Source organism: Nelumbo nucifera, chromosome 1 (assembly GCF_055504915.1).
Source record: "Nelumbo nucifera cultivar China Antique chromosome 1, China Antique-T2T, whole genome shotgun sequence".
NCBI classification, from domain to species: domain Eukaryota; kingdom Viridiplantae; phylum Streptophyta; class Magnoliopsida; order Proteales; family Nelumbonaceae; genus Nelumbo; species Nelumbo nucifera.
Genome location: NC_142649.1, coordinates 59,231,069 through 59,253,334, shown reverse-complemented (window position 1 = coordinate 59,253,334; position 22,266 = coordinate 59,231,069). Strand labels below are relative to the sequence as shown.

At 39.2% G+C, this 22,266-nt stretch overlaps 1 protein-coding gene and 1 non-coding gene across 3 annotated transcripts; one reads left to right on the top strand and one right to left on the bottom strand.

The window, feature by feature from the left end:
• The first annotated feature begins 483 nt into the window (after positions 1-483).
• Positions 484-555, top strand: TRNAD-GUC (transfer RNA aspartic acid (anticodon GUC)). Its single transcript has one exon. It is a non-coding gene; the product is annotated as a tRNA-Asp (tRNA).
• Positions 556-6,933: 6,378 nt separating this feature from the next.
• LOC104588688 (C2 and GRAM domain-containing protein At1g03370-like) lies at positions 6,934-20,767 on the bottom strand. Of its 2 annotated transcripts, XM_010246723.3 has the most exons (9): positions 19,785-20,767; positions 18,260-19,498; positions 16,895-17,077; positions 16,424-16,707; positions 16,214-16,330; positions 15,752-16,014; positions 9,101-9,269; positions 7,928-8,200; positions 6,934-7,800 (listed from the first exon to the last, which is right to left on the bottom strand). In XM_010246723.3, exons 1-9 carry the CDS (start codon positions 20,131-20,133, stop codon positions 7,606-7,608), a joined length of 3,072 nt encoding a protein of 1,023 aa, XP_010245025.1. In that variant the 5' UTR covers positions 20,134-20,767; the 3' UTR covers positions 6,934-7,605. The 2 variants fall into 2 exon arrangements, with proteins under 2 accessions (XP_010245025.1, XP_088753599.1); XM_088897473.1 differs by lacking the exons at positions 6,934-7,800; positions 9,101-9,269 and having other exon boundaries at positions 8,014-8,200; positions 19,785-20,718.
• Positions 20,768-22,266: the final 1,499 nt, after the last annotated feature.

Genomic DNA, 22,266 nt, shown 5'->3' with positions numbered 1-22,266 from the left:
TGCTCATTTTCAGGGACACATCTCCTAATCACTTGATCGGAGCAGAATTTCCACAGATAGGGTTCGTCCCAAACATAATATTTTGCCTCATATCTGATTTTATTCTTCATTGACTTGTTGAGATAATTAGGCAAAATTCCGGTGACCAAGTAATTCACGATATCAGCATACCAAGGGACCATACCTTTTATGTGGAACAGTTGCTCATCCCGAAAAAACTCAGAGATGGATGGGGAGTCTTCATCTTTTACCAACCTACTTAGATGGTCTACCACCGAGTTTTCGACTCCCCTTCGATCCTTGATTTCCAAATTGAACTCTTGGATCAAAAGTATCCACCTTATCAGCCTCGGTTTTGACTCCTTATTTGCCAGCAAGTATTTCAAAGCTGCATGATCAGAAAATACAATCACTTTAGAGCCAAGCAAATATGACAGAAATTTATCTAAAGCAAAAATAATTGCTAATAGCTCTTTTTCGGTGGTCATTGTAGTATAGTGGTGAGTATTCCCGCCTGTCACGCGGGCGACCCGGGTTCGATCCCCAGCAATGGCGCCAAAATTTTGATGGGTTGTCGAAGCCCTCAAAATTAATGCTAGTCTCACAATAAATTTGTAGTAGTAGTGGTATTAGGTTGAATCCCACAGGGAGCTAGGGAGATAATTTCCCAGCCGAGTGTGCAATATAAAGAGTGGGAAAATTAAATAATTAAAATTCAAAAAGAATCAAGAGAGCAATATCAACTTAAGAGAAATCAGTTTTACCGAATTCTGATTCAAGGGTTCAGATTTAATCAATTGGTCATCGATCCTAGGTAGACTTCGGTAGTCTTGCAATTCAAGCATTTAACCTTAGATTTATTAGGATAGCCATAATAAACCTTGTGTTTTCCTAAATCATCTAACCAAACCCAGCATCCGATCAACACTTATCACTAATCGACTGAGTACAATAGCGCTCCATATTAACAAGTGATAGCATTAAACTTTATGAAAACAGTTAAACCAAAATAACAATAATTGAGATAGTTGCAATTATCGAATCTTGTTCCATTGATTCCCTTTAGGTTAAAACATGTCAATACATTGGTCAAAGGCTGTCACGAACAATTGACTCAGAAAGATATTAACCTAATTGCTACTTGTACTACTATTTGTGACAATTACGGATCACCGAACCATGGATAGCAGTAGGAAAATCAATATTAACTAATTTGTCAGACTAATTAACATTAACATCCATAGAGAATAAGCACAAGAATCAACGAATACTTGAAAAAAAAAGCAAGAACTTGAATTAAATACTGAACCTCACGATGACACATTCAAACATCCCCCCTTGAACTAGAAAAGAAAAGCTTAATTGCTCATGATTTTCGAATCCTCCATGCTCTGCTTCTTAGAAGGCCAAACTGATCTTTCTTGATTGATCGAGTTGCTTGATCGTTGATTGATGGATTTTTTGATTGATGCCTAAAGCTAGTCCCCCCCCTTTATATAGCTGAGGGAGAGGGTTGTTTTCCAACTCCTTTTAGGAGATTAACCTCAATTAAGAAAGTCCTGATCTGTTTTGAACTAATCCTATCATATCTCTTATCTAGTGATCTAATCTCAATCATCTTATCTTTCTAGGATTACATTCAAAACTTAAATCTGATAAGACTCTCTTTCTGGAGATTACATTCAAAATTGGGATTCTTGGCTCTTGAATTCGAGTTGTGCTGCTTTAATAACTTGGGCTACTACAAAGCTCTTTTGTGAATTGGGCTTCAGCTGTGAAATGGGCTTTACTGCGAACTTGCTCCGACTTTGGGCCCGATTTCGTCTTCGATGCGGGCCGCATCTGTCAAAACCCAAAACGTAAAAGTTGTGGGCTTATCCGTTATTATCTTTCCAGTGCATCTTGAATTATCCAAATCGGAGTTCGGAATAGAGAGTTATGCCCAGATTACTGAATGGTGCCGAAACTGTGTAAAATCATCCGATTAGCCTTGTTTTCTTCCAATCGCCTTCTTGTTTGCCTTGAATCAAAATACAAGAGTAATGAGTCTAATTAAGTGCTAAAATAATGAAAATAAGTGAATATTTGGGGATAAAAATAGGGTACTTTTTAGTCTCATCAAGGGTACACTCCGAAAAAAGGAATCGATTATGAGGAAACCTTTTCGCCCGTGGCCATGCTTAAATCCATTAGGATCCTGCTAGCTGTAGTAGCATACCATGACTACGAGATTTGGCAAATGGATGTCAAATTCGCGTTCCTTAATGGAGATCTTACTGACGATATTTATATGTAGCAACCGCAAGTTTCATAGTTGCAGGTCAGGAACACATGGTATGTAAACTCAACCGATCCATATATGGACTTAAGCATGTTTTTAGGAGTTGGAACATCCGGTTTGACTCTACTGTCAAGCAATTTGACTTTGAGCAGAATCCGGATGAACCCTTTGTTTATAGGAAGACTAGTGGGGATAATGTTACGTTCTTGGTTCTGTATGTAGATGACATTCTACTCATTGGGAATGATGTAGGAATGTTGATTACGGTGAAAGTATGGCTTTCACAACAATTCTCCATGAAAGATCTTGGAGAAGCCTTTTATATCTTGGGATTTCGACTCTATAGAGATAGATCGAAGAGGATAATTGGATTATCCCAATCTACTTATATTGACAAAATAGTCAAGAGATACAGTATGGAGAACTCCAAGAAATAAAATGTTCCTTTTAGGCATGGAGTCACTCTCTCGAAGGGTATATCTCCCAAGACACCTGAGGAGATTGAGGGCATGAAGGAAGTTCCATATGCTTCTGCTGTAGGGAGCATCATGTATGCCATGTTGTGCACTCGACCATACTGGGCTGTCTTTGATATACCAATCAGTGAGATCCTTAGAGGGGATCAAAACATGGGTATATTGGGACAGCCCAAGAATTCATCTGAGTGGGTGATCGTAGTGACAGGATCAGCCCCTTTGTTGGACAAAGTGAGTGATCGGGGATGCACTCTCTCTGATGGAAACCTAAACTGCCGGCAGTTGATTTCATCCATTGAAATTTGTTTTTGCAAAATATATTTATATAGAGATATACATATATATTATGGTTTCAAAATGTTTGCAAAAGGTTTTAATTCCCGGGATCCATGCAAGTAGAGAGTGCAACACTGCACCTTGCAGCCGAAGGAGAGGTCCTCTCTTGTTGGGCAGTGTTTGATTATTATGGGCTGAGAGGTTAAGTGTAAGACCATTGAGGATTATACCTGATGGGCTAATCTAACATTTGCCCACAGCCCTTGGGCCTTCATAAGATAGCTGGACCCAATGATCATTTAGTGTAAATGTTGGGCCCATTAAGAGCCCATAATGATGGACTTAGGGGTTCACTGTATTCAACAGTGAATTCGGCCAGACCTTGTAACAGAGGCTAGGCTAAATCCATGTGGTTGATGTGTAGATCAATGATAGGATCTCACGCCATACAAAGAGAGCCAAGCTAGCCATCATTAAGTGGAAGTGAGCTTGAAAGCTTAATGGGCCTAAAAGTCCATTTCGAACTGGGTTGATTAGATTAATTAAATAGAAGCGGATTTAGGATTTGGATCAGTAGATAAGATAAGGGATTATCCTTATCCACTTAAAGAATTCAGATCCAAATAAAGATTTGGATCAAAGGAACTCATAATTTGATTAGGAAGGTTGACCTTTATCTGCAGATAAGATAAGGGATTATCCTTATCACTTAAAGAGTCAAGATTCAAATAAAAGCTTTGGATCAGGAAACTCCTAATGAGATTAGGAAGTTGTCTCTTTAAGGATATAAATAAGAGAGCAGGGTGAACATTCAAAACACACTCACTCAATACAGAGAGAAGACAACTCAGTTAGACTGTTCTTGCCTTCTACTATTTTTCTTCCTGCTCTTGCCGCCCTACCCTGTTCGATCTCCAGTTATTGGATTTGATCAAGATTTAACATTGATATTTTTCTTGCCAGAAGAAACAATTTAGAAGCTGTGCTCACTGTCCCATTCGATTCTTGCTGAATAATCACAAGTTCTTGGTGAAGAACTACCTGCTAGTCCTGCCTCATCATCCTAAGTTGTGTCATCTTCCGTGAATGGAGGATTTGGTGCATTCTTTGGGTGTGAACACCTACGTTGGGAGGAGCATTCTTGCGTGGATTCCGTATCAGGTATATCATTCCCTTAATTTGGTTTCAGATTTGGTCCGGTTTGGTTACAAGAACGAACATTGAAAATGCAGTTTTCTGAATTGGGAATAGGATTCCCGGATGAGAGTAAAGAAATTTTTGAAATTTCGCCCATCCTTCCTGCAAGGTTCGGCCATCCATATGATGGATCTCTCATTCCTTCAGTTTTCGTTCACCGCAACTCGTTGTGGGTGTTTGATGAGTTTTGGGTTCATCGCAAGTTCTATGGCGAATTATGAGCCTCGTCACATATCCATGCCAACCTATGAGTTGCCATAGGTGTTTCTGTGACTCTGGTTTAGTACCTTCACATCAATCACAATTGTGATGAACAACATATGCTTACACTTTGTGTTTAGTGAATAAGTTATTAAGCAAGGGGGCGCTGATCCGATATCTGTTTCAATTCATTTACATAATTATGGACACCAAAATCATTTAATTGGACTAGATTTGGATTTGATCCCGCCCAACCTGTTCCATTTAAGATTTGAGTTCAATTAAATTTTATATAATGAGCATATAATATTATATTTTTACTATATAACGCCACTTGCCTTGGCTTCAGGCTTAGCTGTCCATATCGTAAGGTAAATCAGAATAGTTTAATCTTATCATGTAAATGTCAATACTTGAAAATGGTGATTGTCCAAATGCTTTAATTTTTTAATTTAATTACTAAGTTATGACATTAATTGAAGGTAGTAAAGTAAAAAAAAATCAAAGTCTACATATAAATATTTCATGTTTTTATCTTGTTTACATGTGCTTAGTGATATAAGCATGTGTATACAAATATACAGAGTATTTCATACTCGTACATTTAGGCGGTGTTTGGGAGAGTTATGGAACCATGATATATTAGGTTTCAAACCACGCCATAACGAATTCAGGCAATCTATTGTGGTGTGATGTGGCCCAAAACCCAATATATCGTGGTGTAGTTTACACCACGCCCTAAATATCAATCACAACATTTTAACGTGGTTGTGAGTTGTAATTATACCACGGGATACTATAGCCCCAACATTGGTTATGTTACTTTGCAGGCTCGTCTTTTTGCAAGCTTGTGTTTACTTCTAATTTTTTGATCAATACTAGTTTTTTAATTTATTATTAGTATTATTATTTTATTAATTTTATTATTATTAATATTTTTAATTTTTTTGATCAATATGAATTTTTTAACTTTTTTATATTTTTAATTATATTACTATTAATTTTTATCACATGTTAAATTAATTAATATTATTTATTTGCAATTTACTTAAAAATGCCCAAAAAATACATTACTCTTGATTAATGATGTAGATCACCTCACAATGTATATAAAATACACGAAAACAAAATATAGTGTAGCCTAAACCACACCACACCTTGCATAATGCCTATATAGGTGTAGTGTGGTTCAGGCTACCAAATTTTAACCATAGTATAGGTGCCTATTCTGCTATGGTTCTGTGTGGTTGATTAAGGGTCTGTTTGGTTTGTGTGAATAAGGGTCTGAAATAGAATCTTAATACCATTCCCATTCATTCTCCCTCCCTTTAGGGGTGCAAATGGATCATATCATGATCTGATCCGGTCTGGAGTCCGATCCCATTTTGTCGGATTTAGATATCCCCACTTCGGATCTTCGGATCAGATAATAGGATCCGATCAGAAATCGGATCCAATTCGGATCACCCCCTATCCGATCCGAGAAGATTCAATTCGATATAAATGTTATTTGTTTATTTATATTTATAAATATATATAACACATTTATATGTTATTTATTTATTTATATTGTATTTTTATAAATTTGTTATATTATTTATTTTTATAAAAACATATATATATATATATACAATGAAAATAGTTGAAAAGATACTTGTATTTTTTGTTTTTCTTTATTTAAATCGTTATATTTTTTATTTTAATAATTTTATTATTTCTTTTAAAAATTAAATCGAATTGGATTAGATCCAAAAATCCGACTTCTGATTGGATCGGATCTACTCTCCATAGTATCGGATCAGATTCTAATATACCATGGTTTGAATCCGATCGTATTCGGATATACCATGATTCAAATTCGATCAGATTCGAATCCGATCCGATCTGATCTATTTGCATCCTTACCTCCCTTGAAAGAATCCATTCCAACCAACTCAGATTCCAATTTCAATTCTAACCTGAACCAAACAAGCAAGAGGAATAGACCATTCTAATTCAGAAGGATTTCGATTTGGGGAATTTCCTTTTATCATTCTTATGCTCCCTTTGGGAGGAGTGTAAATAGAAATATGTACTATGCAAAACCTTTTATTGGTACTTGTAAACCTTGTATTGCACTCTGCATATTTGTATTTGCACTCTTCCAATCAGTTTGGAAAGAATACAAATACAAATATGTAGAGTGTAAATACAAGGTTTAGAAATAAAAATACAAGCTTTGTACCGTATTGTTGTACTCATACCAAACTGAGGCTTAAAGAACTTCCCTCAACGTTATATTTCCTTTGTTTCTGTAAAACCAAACATGTGAGAACAAAATATAAAAAAGAAAGTTAACTATAAGTATACTTCACTGAAGAAAATAAAAAAATATTCATAAGTTTCTTGTTTCAAATAAACCTTTTTTTTTTTGCTTTTGAAAAAAAAAAAAAAGCCTTTCTTTCAAGACATGCCTCTTTTTTTTTTGCGGCAAAATAAGCTCATTCCTGGCAGCCTGAAGTCTAAATAAATAAAAAGGAAATTATTCAAATTAAATGTTTAGCAAAGTCAGAGTATATACAGATATACATTTGAGACAACAATGGATACGATTGCATGAAGCAGAGACATATGACCATAATTCGCATCTTGATCTTCTTGAAGCAGGTAAGACACTCCAACTTCTTGATCAAGACATGAATGTATCTGTAATATCCTGACTTTATTGTGCTCAAACACATGGCAACATGGATAGGAAACAACTTTCCATGTTAATCTTGTTAGACAAAATTAAGTTTCTACCATCCTATACACGTATTGTTACATAACAAGTGACCATCTCTGTACTGTACCATCATGGAAAAGAGTCAAATTGTCCTCGTCAATAGTAACTCCCATGTCCCAAATCTGAAAACATGCCAGCAGTAACATCAGTCAGATTAGTTCCTAGAAATCATACTGGCAAAGCTGAAGCTCAAAATTTCTCTTAAGATATGCATCTCAGGTGGTTGTATCTGATAGGAAGGTAGCTAACGCCACCACCTTGATCACAAAATCCACTTTGACCAGGTACTGCATTTGAATCAAATTCTTCGAACAAAGTGTAGTTCAACAGAAAACAGCACGTCATGAAAATAAAGCTCTTTCAGGAAAAGTTTCACAAATAAACATTCAGCAATGATGAACAGATTCTATCTACATTCCTGGTACGAATTCTTTCTCAACTAGATTGAACATCATCTTTAGGCGATATTGCAGATTTGAGAGAATATTCTCTGTGATCCTTTTCTGATTCCTGGTGCTTTTCAGCCATGCAATACCAAAGAATACTTGAACATTACATTCATTAGATCTGGATGGTAGATCCTCGATTTGGTATCTTAAATGAAGCTGCAAATCAGGGGAAATGTACTCTGTTAGTTATCAACCAAGGCTCTAAAGCTAAGGAATGATTCATATCCAGCATCCTAGTGTAACAAGGAGATATTTTATCAGAAGAATGCCGAAGTGTTCATACAGTGAAATAGTCACCAAGTGGAACTCCGTGGAGCGTCATAACTTCTTCGACAGTCCATCCATTTCTTTCAGAAAGAGGAGACTTTTGCTGAGTGCTTGTCACTTCTCCACTGTAATGGGAAACATGCCTGTCAAATTTGTAACAAATTTGCCTTTGGTATATATCAGCCTTCTCCCTTTCCCATGGTGTGTAAGAATAATTAAGACATCCAACTTTTTCCATTATTTTACGGTCCAAGTATCCTCCACCAAATAGTTCCATGAAGTAATTGGTCTGCAGATCACCCCACAGAAAACAACTTTAACATCAGATATTGGACAGGAAACAATCCTAAAATCCAGACTGAAATAAACATTGCACAAAACATAACAATGAATGTATAAACACACTCTGAATATCTATGACCTCCACCACCCAAGAAATATCTAGTATACATGGAAACCCAATTGTTCTACCACTAAGGAAATTTGTAATCATACAATCTACCAAAATGTAGTGACTCAGATGGTCAATCAGCTAGTTGCTCTGACATTTTTACGTTATGGTCTGTTAGGACAAGTGAAATTGGAATTGAATTCAAACCTGCCTCAATTCCAAAGAATTCAAATGCGTAGTTTCCCAAGGAATTCAAAATCCACGAAAAACATGGAATTAAAGGCTTAAAATCTGCTAGCCTTCCAATTCTGTTCTACTAGGAATTGACTTTAATTCCAGTCCCAATTGAAACCCTGCCCTGCCTAAAATCTCCACAAAGTGCAGTGTGTTGAGTGATTGCAATACAGGTTCATAGAAGGGCAGACAGATATGCAAGACATACTGACTTTATCACAGTCATGCGCATGCGTGCACGCGCGCGCACACACACACACATACACACACACACACATGCACGCACACACCCACCCACCCCACACGGGATCTTCTATAAACACAAATGTGAGAACCTGGCTAAGTGACCAATCATGAGTGAACACACCAGAGTTCTGTACACATGGGTAACTGGCGTACAAATGTGTGGTTTGGGCCCAATGTGTATAGAACACTGGGTGCTCATTCGTGATTGGTTACTTAGACAGGTTCACATGTTTGTGTTCATACCAAATCCAGACTCCATGAACACACACAAAGAGAGAGAGAGAGAGAGAGAGAGAGAGAGAGAGAGAGAGAGCTCACAGGAACAGGGAGAACAGAGGAATGAACCTCTGACATTTTGGCATCCTCCAGACCCAAGAACGAGCCACTCTCTTCAGTTTGGAGGCTTTTTGATTCCGATTCTTCTTCAACGATTTGCACCTTCTGCTCTGGACTCAAAGATTTTTCCTTCCATAGAGCCATGATTGTCCTGTTTAATTGACATTAGATGCTCTATTCCCAACAAAGAAAGAAAGATTACAAATATACTGAACTCTATCTGTAACATAAGATGGCCATTTAATTTGATAACCAAAGTTGTGCAAAGTAATATATTGAACATAAGGACACTCCTTCCTAATCAATCAACAGGCCATAAACCAGATCTACATAGCCAACGAACTCTAAGATCCTTATTTAGCCATATATCAAGGATACTCCATTTTTCTGAAAGTTGACATGTCTGAGACCAACATCTATTCTATAGGATACATGATAACAGTTCTATGATTCCAAATCCATCTCAGGTTTTAGCTTGGAGCATCCTCCTTTCAGCAGTCCTCTGGGCAGTGTGGTGTGAAAGAAATAGTAGAATTTTTGAAGAGAGACAAAGTACAAAAGAAGGGCTGTTTAGAAGGATTTCGGGAATGGTGCATTCCAAGCTGGTAAATCATTCATTATTCAAAAACAGAAATTCATGTTCTTTTTTTTTTTTTTATCAAGATCTCCTCTTTGTAAGGAGCTTATAGTCGTTTTGATTTGGGACTGGTTGTACTGGGTATACTGGTTCTTTCCTCTTGTACAGATTCTCTTTGTACAGGGGTTTCCATAGTTGTATGGTTTTAAGATTATTAATAAAATTACTTTACCTTACAGTTTCAAAAAAAAAAAAAAAAACTCCCAAACACCTATAACAAATGGACAGGAGATTTGCAAGTGGTAGCAATTCTCACCATTAGCATTATAAAGAGTCCACCAATTCAAGGACACATAAAGAAAGGTCTTCTTTTTTGCAGATTGTCATTAGTGTTAATCTTCCCAAGTTCCGATAAAAGACTTCCTAGCAGAAGGCACCTATTTTGGGGGATGGGCCTGCACCAAATTTCTTTGGAAGGGAACAACTAAGTAGGAGAAGAGCACAAAGAGCTAAAGGAGGTGCACGAGAAAAAAACCTCTAGGATCGGGGGTCCAAACACATCTGTCAGGTCGAGACAAGTCAAAACAAACTTTCTTGAGGATAACCAGTGTCTTTTATGTTTTGTAAATACTCGCCACCAAGATAATAGGCTGACAATCAAATGTTTTTTTTTTTTTATGTTTGCTTATTATTGGTCTTTCTTTTGTTTTGGGCCATGGGCCGTAAGTTTTATAGATTTCTTATTGCTCCCATCTAAGTGGGAATTATTGCAATTGTTCTTATTCAGTTAAACCTGTTAATGATAAAACAAATGGGGGCTCACATTGGCTCTCACAATTAAGTGTTCTTTCTTCACCTCTACTGCTTTCTCCTTCTTTCTCCATCAATTATCTGGTTTTATTTCATGTTTCTCATTGCTGTACAAGACAAGTAGAGTCAATTCTTTTCATCTTTTGATAAGTAAAACCAAAATTTTAGCAGAACATGTTAGGGACTGCCTAACTCAGGGACTCTTTCGAGGGAGCCTGCCTCCTGAATGAGAGAGAGAGAGAGAGAGAGGGAGAGAAAGAGAGATTGTATTCCCAAATCGATAATACCCTCCTAGCTTCCTTTCCTTATTTATATACTGTTGTTACAATTCTGTTATACCAGCCTTTCCACTTGTCCAGTTTGTTAGTTAGTTTGTTCTAGTGGTTGGCTGTTAGTTACATTCTTTAAAGGCTGATGTGGCCTTTTCTTGCACACTTGTATTCCCTTTATTTGTGTCTCAACAGTCCCTCCTCCCTTGAAAGCGACCTTGCCCTCAAGGTCAAGATGTGTAAATCTATTCTGTAAATCCAAGTAAGGTTCCCAAGTTACATCCTCAATTGGGAGACCTGACCATACCACCAATGCCTCTGGTTCAATGTGATTCCCTTTGCGTATCCACCTGAAATCTGTTATCTGGGTGGGCTCAGTTTGAACTTGGCCATCTTCGGAGAATGATGGGAGGGTGGTTGTTGTTATTGCTCCTATTTTTGGCCATTTCTTCAATAGGGATACATGGAATACCAGGTGCAATTTTGATTTTGCTGGGAGGTCAAGCCTGTATGCTACCGATCCAATGAGTTCCACAATCCGAAATGGGCCGAAGTACCTAGGGCTCAGTTTGTTCCACCTGTGGCCTGCTACTGAAACTTGCTTGTATGGTTGTAATTTAAGGAATACTTGCTCCCCAATCTGGTGCTGGACAGGCCTATGCCTTCTGTTGTAGGAGTATTGTTGGGCTCGATGGAGGTGAGATTTGAGATCTTGTAACAACCTATCTCGCTGGAGGAGTTGGTCTTCTACTGCTGCTACTGCTGTAGAACCTTTCTCATATGGGAGTAGGGGAGGTGGCTCTCGTCCATATAGAGCCCGAAAGGGAGTCATTCCTGTTGCACTATGATACGTGGTATTGTACCACCATTCTGCCCAATGAAGCCACTTGAGCCACTGGCGTGGCCTATCCCCTGCATAGCACCTTAGATAGGTTTCCAAACTCCGGTTGATCACCTCAGTCTGCCCATTTGTTTGAGGGTGGTAGCTGGTAGATTTGAAGAGTTTCACTCCCTGTAGGCAAAAAAGTTCTGCCTAGAAACGACTCATAAAAACAGGGTCACGGTCTGAGACAATAGAGTTAGGGGTACCATGCAGTCGTGCCACCTCCTTAGTAAAAATCTCAGCCACCATTGAGGCTGTAAAGGGGTGGGACAGAGGGAGAAAATGGCAGTATTTGGTGAGTCTATCAACCACTACGAGAATGATGGACTTGCCACAGGAAAGGGGAAGCCCCGTTATGAAATCCATGGATATATCTGTCCACACTTGTGTAGGAATTGGGAATGGTTGTAGCAGTCTTGCTGGAGACTAGGTATCCGCTTTATTTTTCTGGCAAATGATGCATTTGGCTATGAATTTTTGGACCGAATTTCACATGCCTTTCCAGTGGAATTGGGTGGCTAGTCTCTTGTAAGTGCGCAGGATCCCTGAGTGTCCTCCTGCTGGTGATGAGTGGAACACTTCCAGAAGCTGCTGAATATGGGCTGAATCCTGTGGTATCACCATTCGGCATTTATACAGCAGCAAGTCATTCTCCACTATGTACCTTGGGTGGCTAGTAGGGTCCTCTTGGACCTGTGAACGCAGCTTGCTCAGTTGTGGGTGCCTTTCAGCTTCTTCCCTTAGCTGACCCATGATGGAACAAGTTGGGTTCGTGAGAAGTAAGGGAAATAGTTGTGGCTGGCGTGACAGTGCATCCGCCACCTTGTTAGTGTGCCCTGCCTTGTATTTAATGACATATTCGTAGCCGAGTAATTTGGCTATCCATCGCTGCTGTTCCAGGGATAGTACGGACTGCTCCAACAGAAATTTCAGGCTCTGGTGGTCAGTCCGTATGATGAACTTCCTTCCTAGAAGGTAGGGCCACCACCTCTGAACTGCGAGAACAATTGCTATCAGTTCGCGTTCGTATACTGACTTGGCCCATTTCTGTGCTGTCATTGCTTTGCTGAAAAATGCTATTGGCCTTTCTTCTTGCACGAGGACTGCACCAACTCCTTGGCTTGACGCATCACATTCAATGATGAAGTCCTTTGAGAAGTCTGGAAGTGCAAGCGTTGGTGGGGATGAGACAGTTGTTTTGAGTGTCTCGAAGGCCTGTTGGGCCTCCCTAGTCCAGCAGAACCCATTCTTCTTAAGTAAACTTGTCAAGGGGGCAGTAATCAGTCCATACCCTCTGATGAATCGCCAGTAGTACCCTGTTAAACCCAAGAAGCCTCGTAGCTCCTTAACATTTTGAGGTCGAGGCCAATTTATCATGCTTGAGATCTTTTCCAGGTCTGTTGCTACAATGCCGTTTTCGACCACGTGCCCTAAGTAGTGTACTTGTGTCTGTCCAAATGCTTACTTTGACTCCTTTGCAAGGAGTTTATGGGTCCTTAGCAGTTCCAAGGTGATTTGTAGATGTACTAGGTGTTCGTCCCATGTAGCACTATATACAAGTATATCATAAAAAAAAACGAGTATAAATTTGCGCAGATGGGGTCGAAATATGTCATTCATAAGGGCTTGGAACGTAGCTGGCGCATTGGTCAACCCAAACGGCATGACCAGAAATTCATAATGCCCTTCGTGTGTACAAAAGGCAGTCTTGTGGATGTCTCCCTCATGGACCCATATTTGATGATATCCCAATCTCAGGTCTAGTTTAGAGAATATGGTGGCCCTGCCGAGTTCATCTAGTAGTTCATCGATTACCGGTATGGGAAATCGATCCTTCACAGTAATGTTGTTCAGAGTCCTATAGTCTATACAAAGTCGCCATGTCCCATCCTTCTTTTTCACAAGTAATACTGGCGAGGAGAATGGGCTTTGGCTGGGTTGTATAATTTTTCTGTCAAGCATATCTTGCACTTGCCTCTCAATCTCTAGTTTCTAAAAATAGGGGTAACGATAGGGCCTTACATTTGTGGGTGCAGTTCCGGGCAGCAATGGAATGCAATGATCATGGGCACGTTTCGGTGGTAGTTCCTTAGGTTCTTGGAAGATCACTGAGAACTTCTGAAGTAGTTGTTGTAGTTGTGTGTGGCCTTCTTCGGATCTGCTTCCTTGGGCTAGAATGGGGCCATTCCCGTGGGAGTTCATCTACATTAATATGATGTGGGCTGGGTCTACTGCCTGTTTCCTTAAGGAGGCAAGACTAATGGGTTCTGGACCCTTGGACAGCTGCCCTTGAATATGCACCTGTGAGCTGCCCACTTGAAAATCCATGGTGAGACGGGCCCAATCACATATCACCGGCCCTAGTTGCCTTAACCATTGGACTTCGAGAACTACATTTGCTCCACTGATTTCCAGGGGGTGAAGATCTACATCGAACTCATGTCCTTGTATCTTCATCTTTAATTCTGTGCACGTACTGTCACACACCAGGTTGCTCCCATTAGCTACGTGCACCCGGAAGGCTGTACATGGTTGGACCGGAATCCCTAGTTGTCTGACCAATGTTTGGGTAATGAAATTGAGGGTGCTGCCACTGTCTATCAGAACCGACACATGGCACCCTTGTACCAGTTCGATTACTCTCATAGTTTGAGAAGAAGCAAGACCCGTCAAGGCTTGTAGGGATACTTCCGGGTATTCCTTTGTCCATTGCCCCCATTCTTGGTTGTCCATTGGCTCTTCAATGTCTGTTGATTGCTCGACATATTCGGTTTCAGGTTGAAGGAAGAAAACTTGAGGGATCTTACAGCGATGGCCCGACCTGAATTTGTCTCCACATGCATAACAAAGGCCCTTTTCCCGTCGGGTTTGCATCTCAGCCTAGGTTAACCTCTTGGCTGAGCCGGGGCCTGAACTAGAGTTGGCGTCCTTGCCTGTGCTTCCTACTCCTGATCTGGGCTCCGATTTACCCAAGATACCTGGTTCTGGGTTCGGTATACCTAATCTGATCGCAGCTCCCAGAGATCAATTAATCCTTGCCCGATTCAGTTTGTCTTCGTTAGTCGAGCTAATGCTGGTGCTTCAAGAACGGTGGTGGGCTGCATGGCTTTTACCTCCAATTGCAATTCTTCCCTGAGTCTACCAACAAAACTGCCGACAAGCGCATTTTCTGGCCAACCTTGCACGCGCACAGCTAATCTTTTAAACGCCATCTGATAATCTTGGACGGAGCTAGTTTGTCGTAGCTTAGTGAGGCTTTCATCATAGTTCTCAAAAGACGAGACTCCAAATCGCATGGTTAAGGCGTCGGTGAAGTCTGCCCATGTGGCTCTTGGGTGCCGTCGCCTGTACCACTGGTACCAGACGATCGCCTCTCCTTCCAGGTGTGCAGAAGCTAATGGGAAACGATCAGGTCCCTATGTGTCGTGGTAATCGAAGTATCTTTCTGTTCGTAGAAGCCAGGATGTGGGATCTCCCCCTGCGAAGATGAGAAACTCGATTCTTGCTGTTCTTGATTCGCTTCGATGATTGGTGTCACTGCGTTCTTCCTGATTCGGCGCAGGTGGTGCCTGTGCCAGTCGTTCAAGCAAGGATGCGAAGCTTTCTTTTTTCTTTGACGCCAACCAATACTCTTTGCATTTCTCCTTCCATGTTGTCGACTCTGTTCTCCATTGCAGATGACCTTGTGCTTGGCATCTTGGCTCTGATACCAACTTGTTAGGGGCTGCCTAACTCAGGGACTCTTTCGAGGGAGCCTGCCTCCTGAATGAGAGAGAGAGAGATAGAAAGAGAGATTGTATTCCCAAATCGATAATACCCTCCTAGCTTCCTTTCCTTATTTATATACTGTTGTTACAATTCTGTTATACCAGCCTTTCACTTGTCTAGTTTGTTAGTTAGTTTGTTCTAGTGGTTGGCTATTAGTTACATTCTTTCAAGGCTGGAGTGGCCTTTTCTTGTACACTTGTGTTTCCTTTATTTGTGTCTCAACATAACAATTGATTTTGATTTTTCTTTTTAAAGAAAGACCATGTAAAGAAACGATTCCATAACACTTCTTCAAGACTATAAAAGATTTGTTATTCATTAAGTACCTGTGGGCAACATTGAAAGATACAAAAGAGTGGAAATGGAACTTCAGCCTCCCTTGTTCATCTTGTGTCCTTGCACCATGCCTTGCATCAATACCTCTACCTTTCCGAAGAGTAATGATAATGATTGGGCTGACCATTGATGAAAGTGTAGGAGGAACAACTTGAATGTCTTCTATGTCCTCCCAGAGAAAAAAGAATTTGGTTTTATGTCCAAATAAGTTTGCATGAAACCCAATTGTTCTTGCTGACAAAAAGAGGCGGCCCTGCACAGATGAAACCACAGGTCAATAACCTAACCTAGCAACATAGGCATCGTGTGGATCACAGAGAGAAATACAAGGTTCTTAACCTATGTTACTCCCTCCCTCCACAAGGCATAGTTGGAAATTAAAGAGATATCAAGATACTTAAAATCAAAACTTATAAAAATGGCTTGACAAGTGCTGCTGAATGTAACAGTACCTGCAGTGGCATTTTCCGCCTCAAGTGACAAGTGAAATCATTGATGAGAAATTCCTCGGGTGGAAGCCCAAACAGTTTCTGGAATGCTGAATTTGTTTGAGGTGACCTCAAATTTATCTGAAAACATTTTGGTTATTAACAATATGCAACTGAAAGACAACAGCATGAACCCTCATTAAGAAGAAATCTGATGCCAGAACAGCAATGTACCTTCTTGCCAACCTCCTTCTCCATCTTTGTTAGATACTCCTTAACAATATTGCTACCTCTTGTATTGTTCAAAAATATTCTTAGATGTAACTTAGAGTGGCATGCCTGAGCTAATTTTCCCTGTAGAGGAATCCAGACATCTGCAAGGTCTGATATGTTGGATTTTACAAAATTGATTTCAGCATGCCCAAGAGATATAGCATCATCAAAGGGTCCATCAAAATCATAAACTTCAACATCCAGCATAGATGGAGGATCATCCATTGCATCAAATTCAAATATTTCTGCAAGTCCAACAGGATTTCAACATAAAATCAGTATATGGGAATTTGAATTTCATAGTGCTTGTCCCAGTTGACAGAGATTTGAGTCCTAACTACACGAGACTGAACCATGTGCGTGTCTGCAAAAAGTAGAAGCTCTATACAGCACAAGAAACTAGGAAGTAGATATACCAACAGGATAGCTTACCATTCCATTGAGGATCAGTTCTCTGGAACTTGATAGAGCTTGTTCTGGTTTTACCATTGCAAGTAAAGACCACATATGGATCAGGAAACCCACTTGAATCGACAGCTGCTATATTACTTCCCTCAATCAAGGCAACAGTTAGTAACCATCCATCGCCTTGTGCTTTGACTCCATGATCACTGCCTAGACTTGGGAAAAAAGAATTAGTTAAAATACAATATAAGGAAAGACTAAAGTTGGGGAGAAATGGCCAACACACTTTATTTTGGAAGTTAAGCTGCAGATACAGAACCTGCTATGGGGATACATATCTTAAGGCCAAGAACAAGGCCCACCAACTACCCAAATCCCAGACAAGCCATGGTCCAAATCTGAAGCCCACTCCAGCAGACCCATCATTGGAGAGCCTGGAAGGGGGATAACCTAGAGTATCATTTTGTATTTTTTTTTTATTGGGCAAAGATGATGAGGAGCAATCATACCAAGTAAACCATGTGAGCCCTATCCTGTTCATATCTTGTTGGCCCAAAATTTTAGATTTTTAAAAATTTTGTTGGCTTTAGGAATTTGATAGTGAGATTCAGTTATGTGTCCCATTCTTTTTCTTTTCTATCTTCTTCAGTTACTTATCCCATTATTTTTTTTTCTATTTTCTTCAGTTGTTTCTCCCTTTTGGAGCATAACCTCCATCACAGTTCCTACAACTTGAAGACACATTTGCCTCAAAGTTCATGCTGCATCAGATTGCATTCCAAAACAATTGATGACAGCCTCAAGGTCAAGGTTGCACATATAGTTATGCTCGTTTTCCAACTTCAGCTAGAAAAATGATACAAACTAGTCAAAAAGTTAGTACCTTATTGCTATTAGTGTAAACATCGTACTACATAGTTAATACACCAAGCACTATCCTAGTAAATAATCAAAGTCCTATATAATTTTGTTATTGATAACTGGTTAATTTATTAATTGAAAAAGCTTAATTTACATGAGGAAGTGCATCCCTTTATTAATTGAAAAAGTCCTATTAGTGTAAACATCATACTGCATCTCTAGTTAACATCAACTATCAATCCCATAGATATATGGTTCCCCAATTATCATTCTCCAATACAAGTTTTCCCTGTTAACCCCTTCTTTCAATAAAGCATCAAACAGTTTGCATCCCTTTTTTTCCACAGAAATTGAACTCGTAAGTCTTGTGCTAACTTCCTTATTTCTCTCAAAACATGATTCTGCTGCCAAGGTGTCCTATATGATTTTTTCTCAAATCCTATCTGAGTTTTAGGACATTTATAGTTTAAGAGTATAAAATCAATTAGCATAAGAGCAAACAAGGATAGAGGGTTATTAAACATGTTTTACCTTTCTGAACTCTGGCCTGCATGAAACGTGCTATCAACTCCAAAACCCGTTCACCCTGAAGAACAAGAATCCCACACACAATCACTTCACCAATTGAATCTGGCAAGTCAAGCCCATCAAACTCAAGCCCTTGGATTGTGCTGGGCATTGCCAGGAAGATGTGTGCAAGCACATAGATTCCCATAAGAATAGTGGAAACTACTGTAAAATTTGCAAAATATTGAATTGCCAACTTCCGATCAGACTGTGGCTCCACCTGCAAAGAAGACAAAACCTGCTCCTTGTTGGACCCAAGGTCCTTCAAATCAACCTTCTTAACATTTTGAGATAGCAAATTTGCAAACTGTTCGTAGTTGTCCTTAAGGCCTTGTCGGGCTCCACCTTCTATCATACCTTTCATCATCGTGTTCTGTAAGAAATTCATGCGCCATGAAATTACCAACCTTGATGATTGTTCTTCATCCGGAAGCTCAGGTCCAGGTGTTATACAGAAGAGCAGTTCCGTCTTGAAGGTGCTCCCACACATAACATCTGGTGTGCTCACGCTTGATAAAACTGCAAAGACCTTCTCATCAGCTTTCAGATACACCTGCTCTTCAGTTGCTTTCACAGCCTTGATCAATTTAGTTGCAGCCTTTACATATGTGACTACTCTTTTCAACTTGTCAGTGCCATTCTCAAATCTCCAAGCACCTTGTTGAAGCTCAGTAGTTCCCTGCAACTCCGCCAAAGATTTTAGAAAATCTGAATCAGGTGAGAACAGTAGAAAATTGAGGTCTGATGGTGAAACAACATAAGATTGATCCAAAAGTATTCCCCCTGGTAAATTGCTTGGAACCTCTCCACCCTGATCTCTTTCTGACATACTTCTCATTGCTTCTTCAAAACTGCCATGAAATGACTGTTGTTCATATTTTTTATCGTAATTCTCAACCTTGGTGGTTTCAGGAAGATCTGATAGAGTACTGCTGGTGGATGGTGTTTCTCCATGTTTAAGAAAGAATTGAGAAAGCCAACCAGCAAATGTCTGTGGTGGCGTTTTCTCTTCCTTCTCAGAATTGACCTCTTCCATTCCCATTGAAGAAGATGACGCTAAGGGCCCACTGGAAGAACTAGAAGATGATTCACTTCTTAGTTCAGAAGAATTCCTCATTTGTGACACATGATCACCATTACAGGACAATGTATCGTCTAAGAAAGAATTACTTTGAGAGAAAGATATGGTGAGAAGAATTTCACCTACAAAAAAAAAGAACAAAGAAAAGGACTGGTTTCAAAGATCATGAGCTATAGACTCAATAGGCTACTTCAAGCATTTTTAGCACAATGAAGTAATACGAATAGGAATGCAGTTCAAATTAGAACACAAAATAATTGAAATGAACTTCATATATAACGACTTAAATGAAAAACCAAATGCTAAAGAAACAACAAATTTCAGAAAGAAAAGATAATAATAAAAAATCTAGAAACCAATTAACAGAAGTGGCCGAACAATTTGGAAGCTGATTTTGGAATTACATACCACAGTCTCTGTTCTTGGACTTCTTGTTCTTGGGTTGCAGGGTATACCAGACCGTGCCGAGAGACTTACTCTGGGCATCAAAGACCTTGGACACGGGCACTTTGAGCTGGCCCATAAAGTCGTCGTTGAAGTATTTATCTTCATCCAAAACAGACACAAGGAGCTCCTCATCGAGGTCTTCAACCCGAAAATTGAACTCCTCTCCCCAGCAAGGATTCAAGCTCTTCTTCACCACCTTAGTCTTACATTTTTGCCTCCCAATCTGCAATCTAACATAAGGATCACTTGAACCATTCAGATCCATTGCGCGTAGATTCCGCGCTTCGAGCACACGTACCACAAGCTTCATCCTTTTCTCTTTTCCTTTTTTGTTTGCAAAACTTAAAAAGCTATTTCTATCTGTGACTTAAATTAAAGAACAAACTTGGAAAAAACCGAAAATACTTGGAAGAACAGAGAACCTTCAGAAACGAGTGTTACAACAATCTCATTTCTTCGTTATTACAATTTAAAGACTACCAGAAACAAAAGGGCCCATTGTTAGCTGCAGAAAGCCTTAAATCTATCACAAACTGGAGGAACTACAGAACAAGTGAAGATGATGGAACAAACGTAAATAAAAGAATCAATTCAAACAAAAAAAGGGGAGAAGAATTACAGACCAAGTGAGATCAAACGGAAGATTGAAGCTGACGAAAGTAAAAGGGAAGGGGATTAGAGTGAAAATTGGGGAGGGAAATGAAGATCAAATGACGAACACGTCATGAGAGAAACCAAACCGAATGAGGCGAGAAAAGAAAAATAAAAAATTAAGATCACTTAAAGAAAAAAAAAAAAGGTCAGTAACGGCAACATCCAATTTGACAAGAAACGGAAAGACCAGAGACAGAGTCACAGAGGAACGAAGAAGAGTGCAAAAGAGATCTTTCTCCTCTTCCATTTTCTTTGTCGTTCGTTCATTCAAGTAATTGAAAACGCCTCCCTCTCTCTCTCTCTCTCTCATTGAATTGGTTTGATTACTGTTTGGACCAGTAGCGATTAATTAATCCAACCATTAGGCAAGCGGGAGGGAGGAAATGATGACTCGAATTTACATCTTTGGTCAAAAGAAAAGTTTGACTTTCTCATTCTTCTTCTTTTTGTTCGGCTTCAACTTTCTGATTCTATGGCCCCCCTACCGTTGGATTAGAATAAGAGATATATAACTCCCATACAACGGAATCAGAATAAAAGTCTACTGTGTCTCCAGGACCTCAGCTTGAGTGATACGGACGCCATCAGCCTATCACGACTCTTTCCTTGAAATTAGGGTAATAACTTAACCTCTTTCGTCTAGGTGTCATTTACGAAAATACCCTTGCTTGTGCTGAAAAAATATTAATTCAACCGAAGTACCGCGTTAAGCTTCGGGGACCCACGTGGAATGAAGCTGACAAGTAGGCGGTACGGTGTTCCGCCTTCCGACGATTAGTAATACGAGTAAAACTGTAGACAATTTGCGGTTGTCTACTCACACTATTGTTTTCAGATTCTTAATTTTTCGGTTTTAAAGACAAAAGAGTCAACTTTTAGTGAGCATAAATACTCAATAGATGCCTCATTTTGGAAACAGCCACATAAATCTTCATATTCTCCACTTTGGTGGAGCCTATTGCAGTTAGTAACTCATCCCCTATACTCACAATTGGATTAACTAGTAAACATGTATACATTTGCACGTGATAGTATCTTCAAGATAAAATTATTTATAATTTATGGACAATTTTTGAACAGTTATAAGTGGACAATTTCTTAATTGTTATAAGTAGACAGTTTTTAACAGTTATAAGTGGGCATTTTCTTAACTATTATAAGTGAACAGTTTAGAGTGAGAGTAAAGGATATATATGCCCTTTTTATGCCCGTAGATAAGGGGTAAAAATGTCTAATGAAAAGTCCAGAAAATGGGGCTATTCACTCTTTTATTAGTAATATAGATAACTTGGTCCCCCCTAATTTTTCAATAAAATATTATTGGTGAGACAAGTCACATTAATACTTATTTATCTTCATCCTTGCCCAATTTTTTATTTCTTGAAACCCTAATTTTAACTTTAACATAATCTATTATATTTTCCTATGTCAATTCAATTTGTTTGAATTGCATTTATAGGTTGGGTTTGATTTGGAATGACTTATTTATGTTACGTTACAGGATCGGGTTAGACAATGCCTCAATCTTAGCCTAATGCAAAGTTAAATAAGACTCATATTTTTTAATCTTAACTTTAAGAAAAACTTCATATTGAACTTTTTGGTTGGATTTTAGATGGAGAGTAATACATTCTCCCTCCCCCACCCCCCGAGAAAATTCTTGGCTCTATCACTATCAAAGAACATATTAAGGCTATTATGTTGACCAAGCTTCCAATGATGGTGCAAATTTTCAATGACAAGTTAATATGGCTATTTATGCCACATGGCAAGTACACTTGTAAGTCTG

What these genes read in the sequence shown, in the direction of transcription:
- LOC104588688 (XM_010246723.3), bottom strand. Translation starts at nt 20,133, where the DNA reads ATGAAGCTTGTGGTACGTGTGCTCGAAGCGCGGAATCTACGCGCAATG. An exon ending in GTCCAAGAACAGAGACTGTG is followed by an intron (nt 19,499 to 19,784) that starts GTATGTAATTCC and finishes TTTTTTTTGTAG; the next exon opens with GTGAAATTCTTCTCACCATA. An exon ending in AGAAGGAGGTTGGCAAGAAG is followed by an intron (nt 16,331 to 16,423) that starts GTACATTGCTGT and finishes AAATGTTTTCAG; the next exon opens with ATAAATTTGAGGTCACCTCA.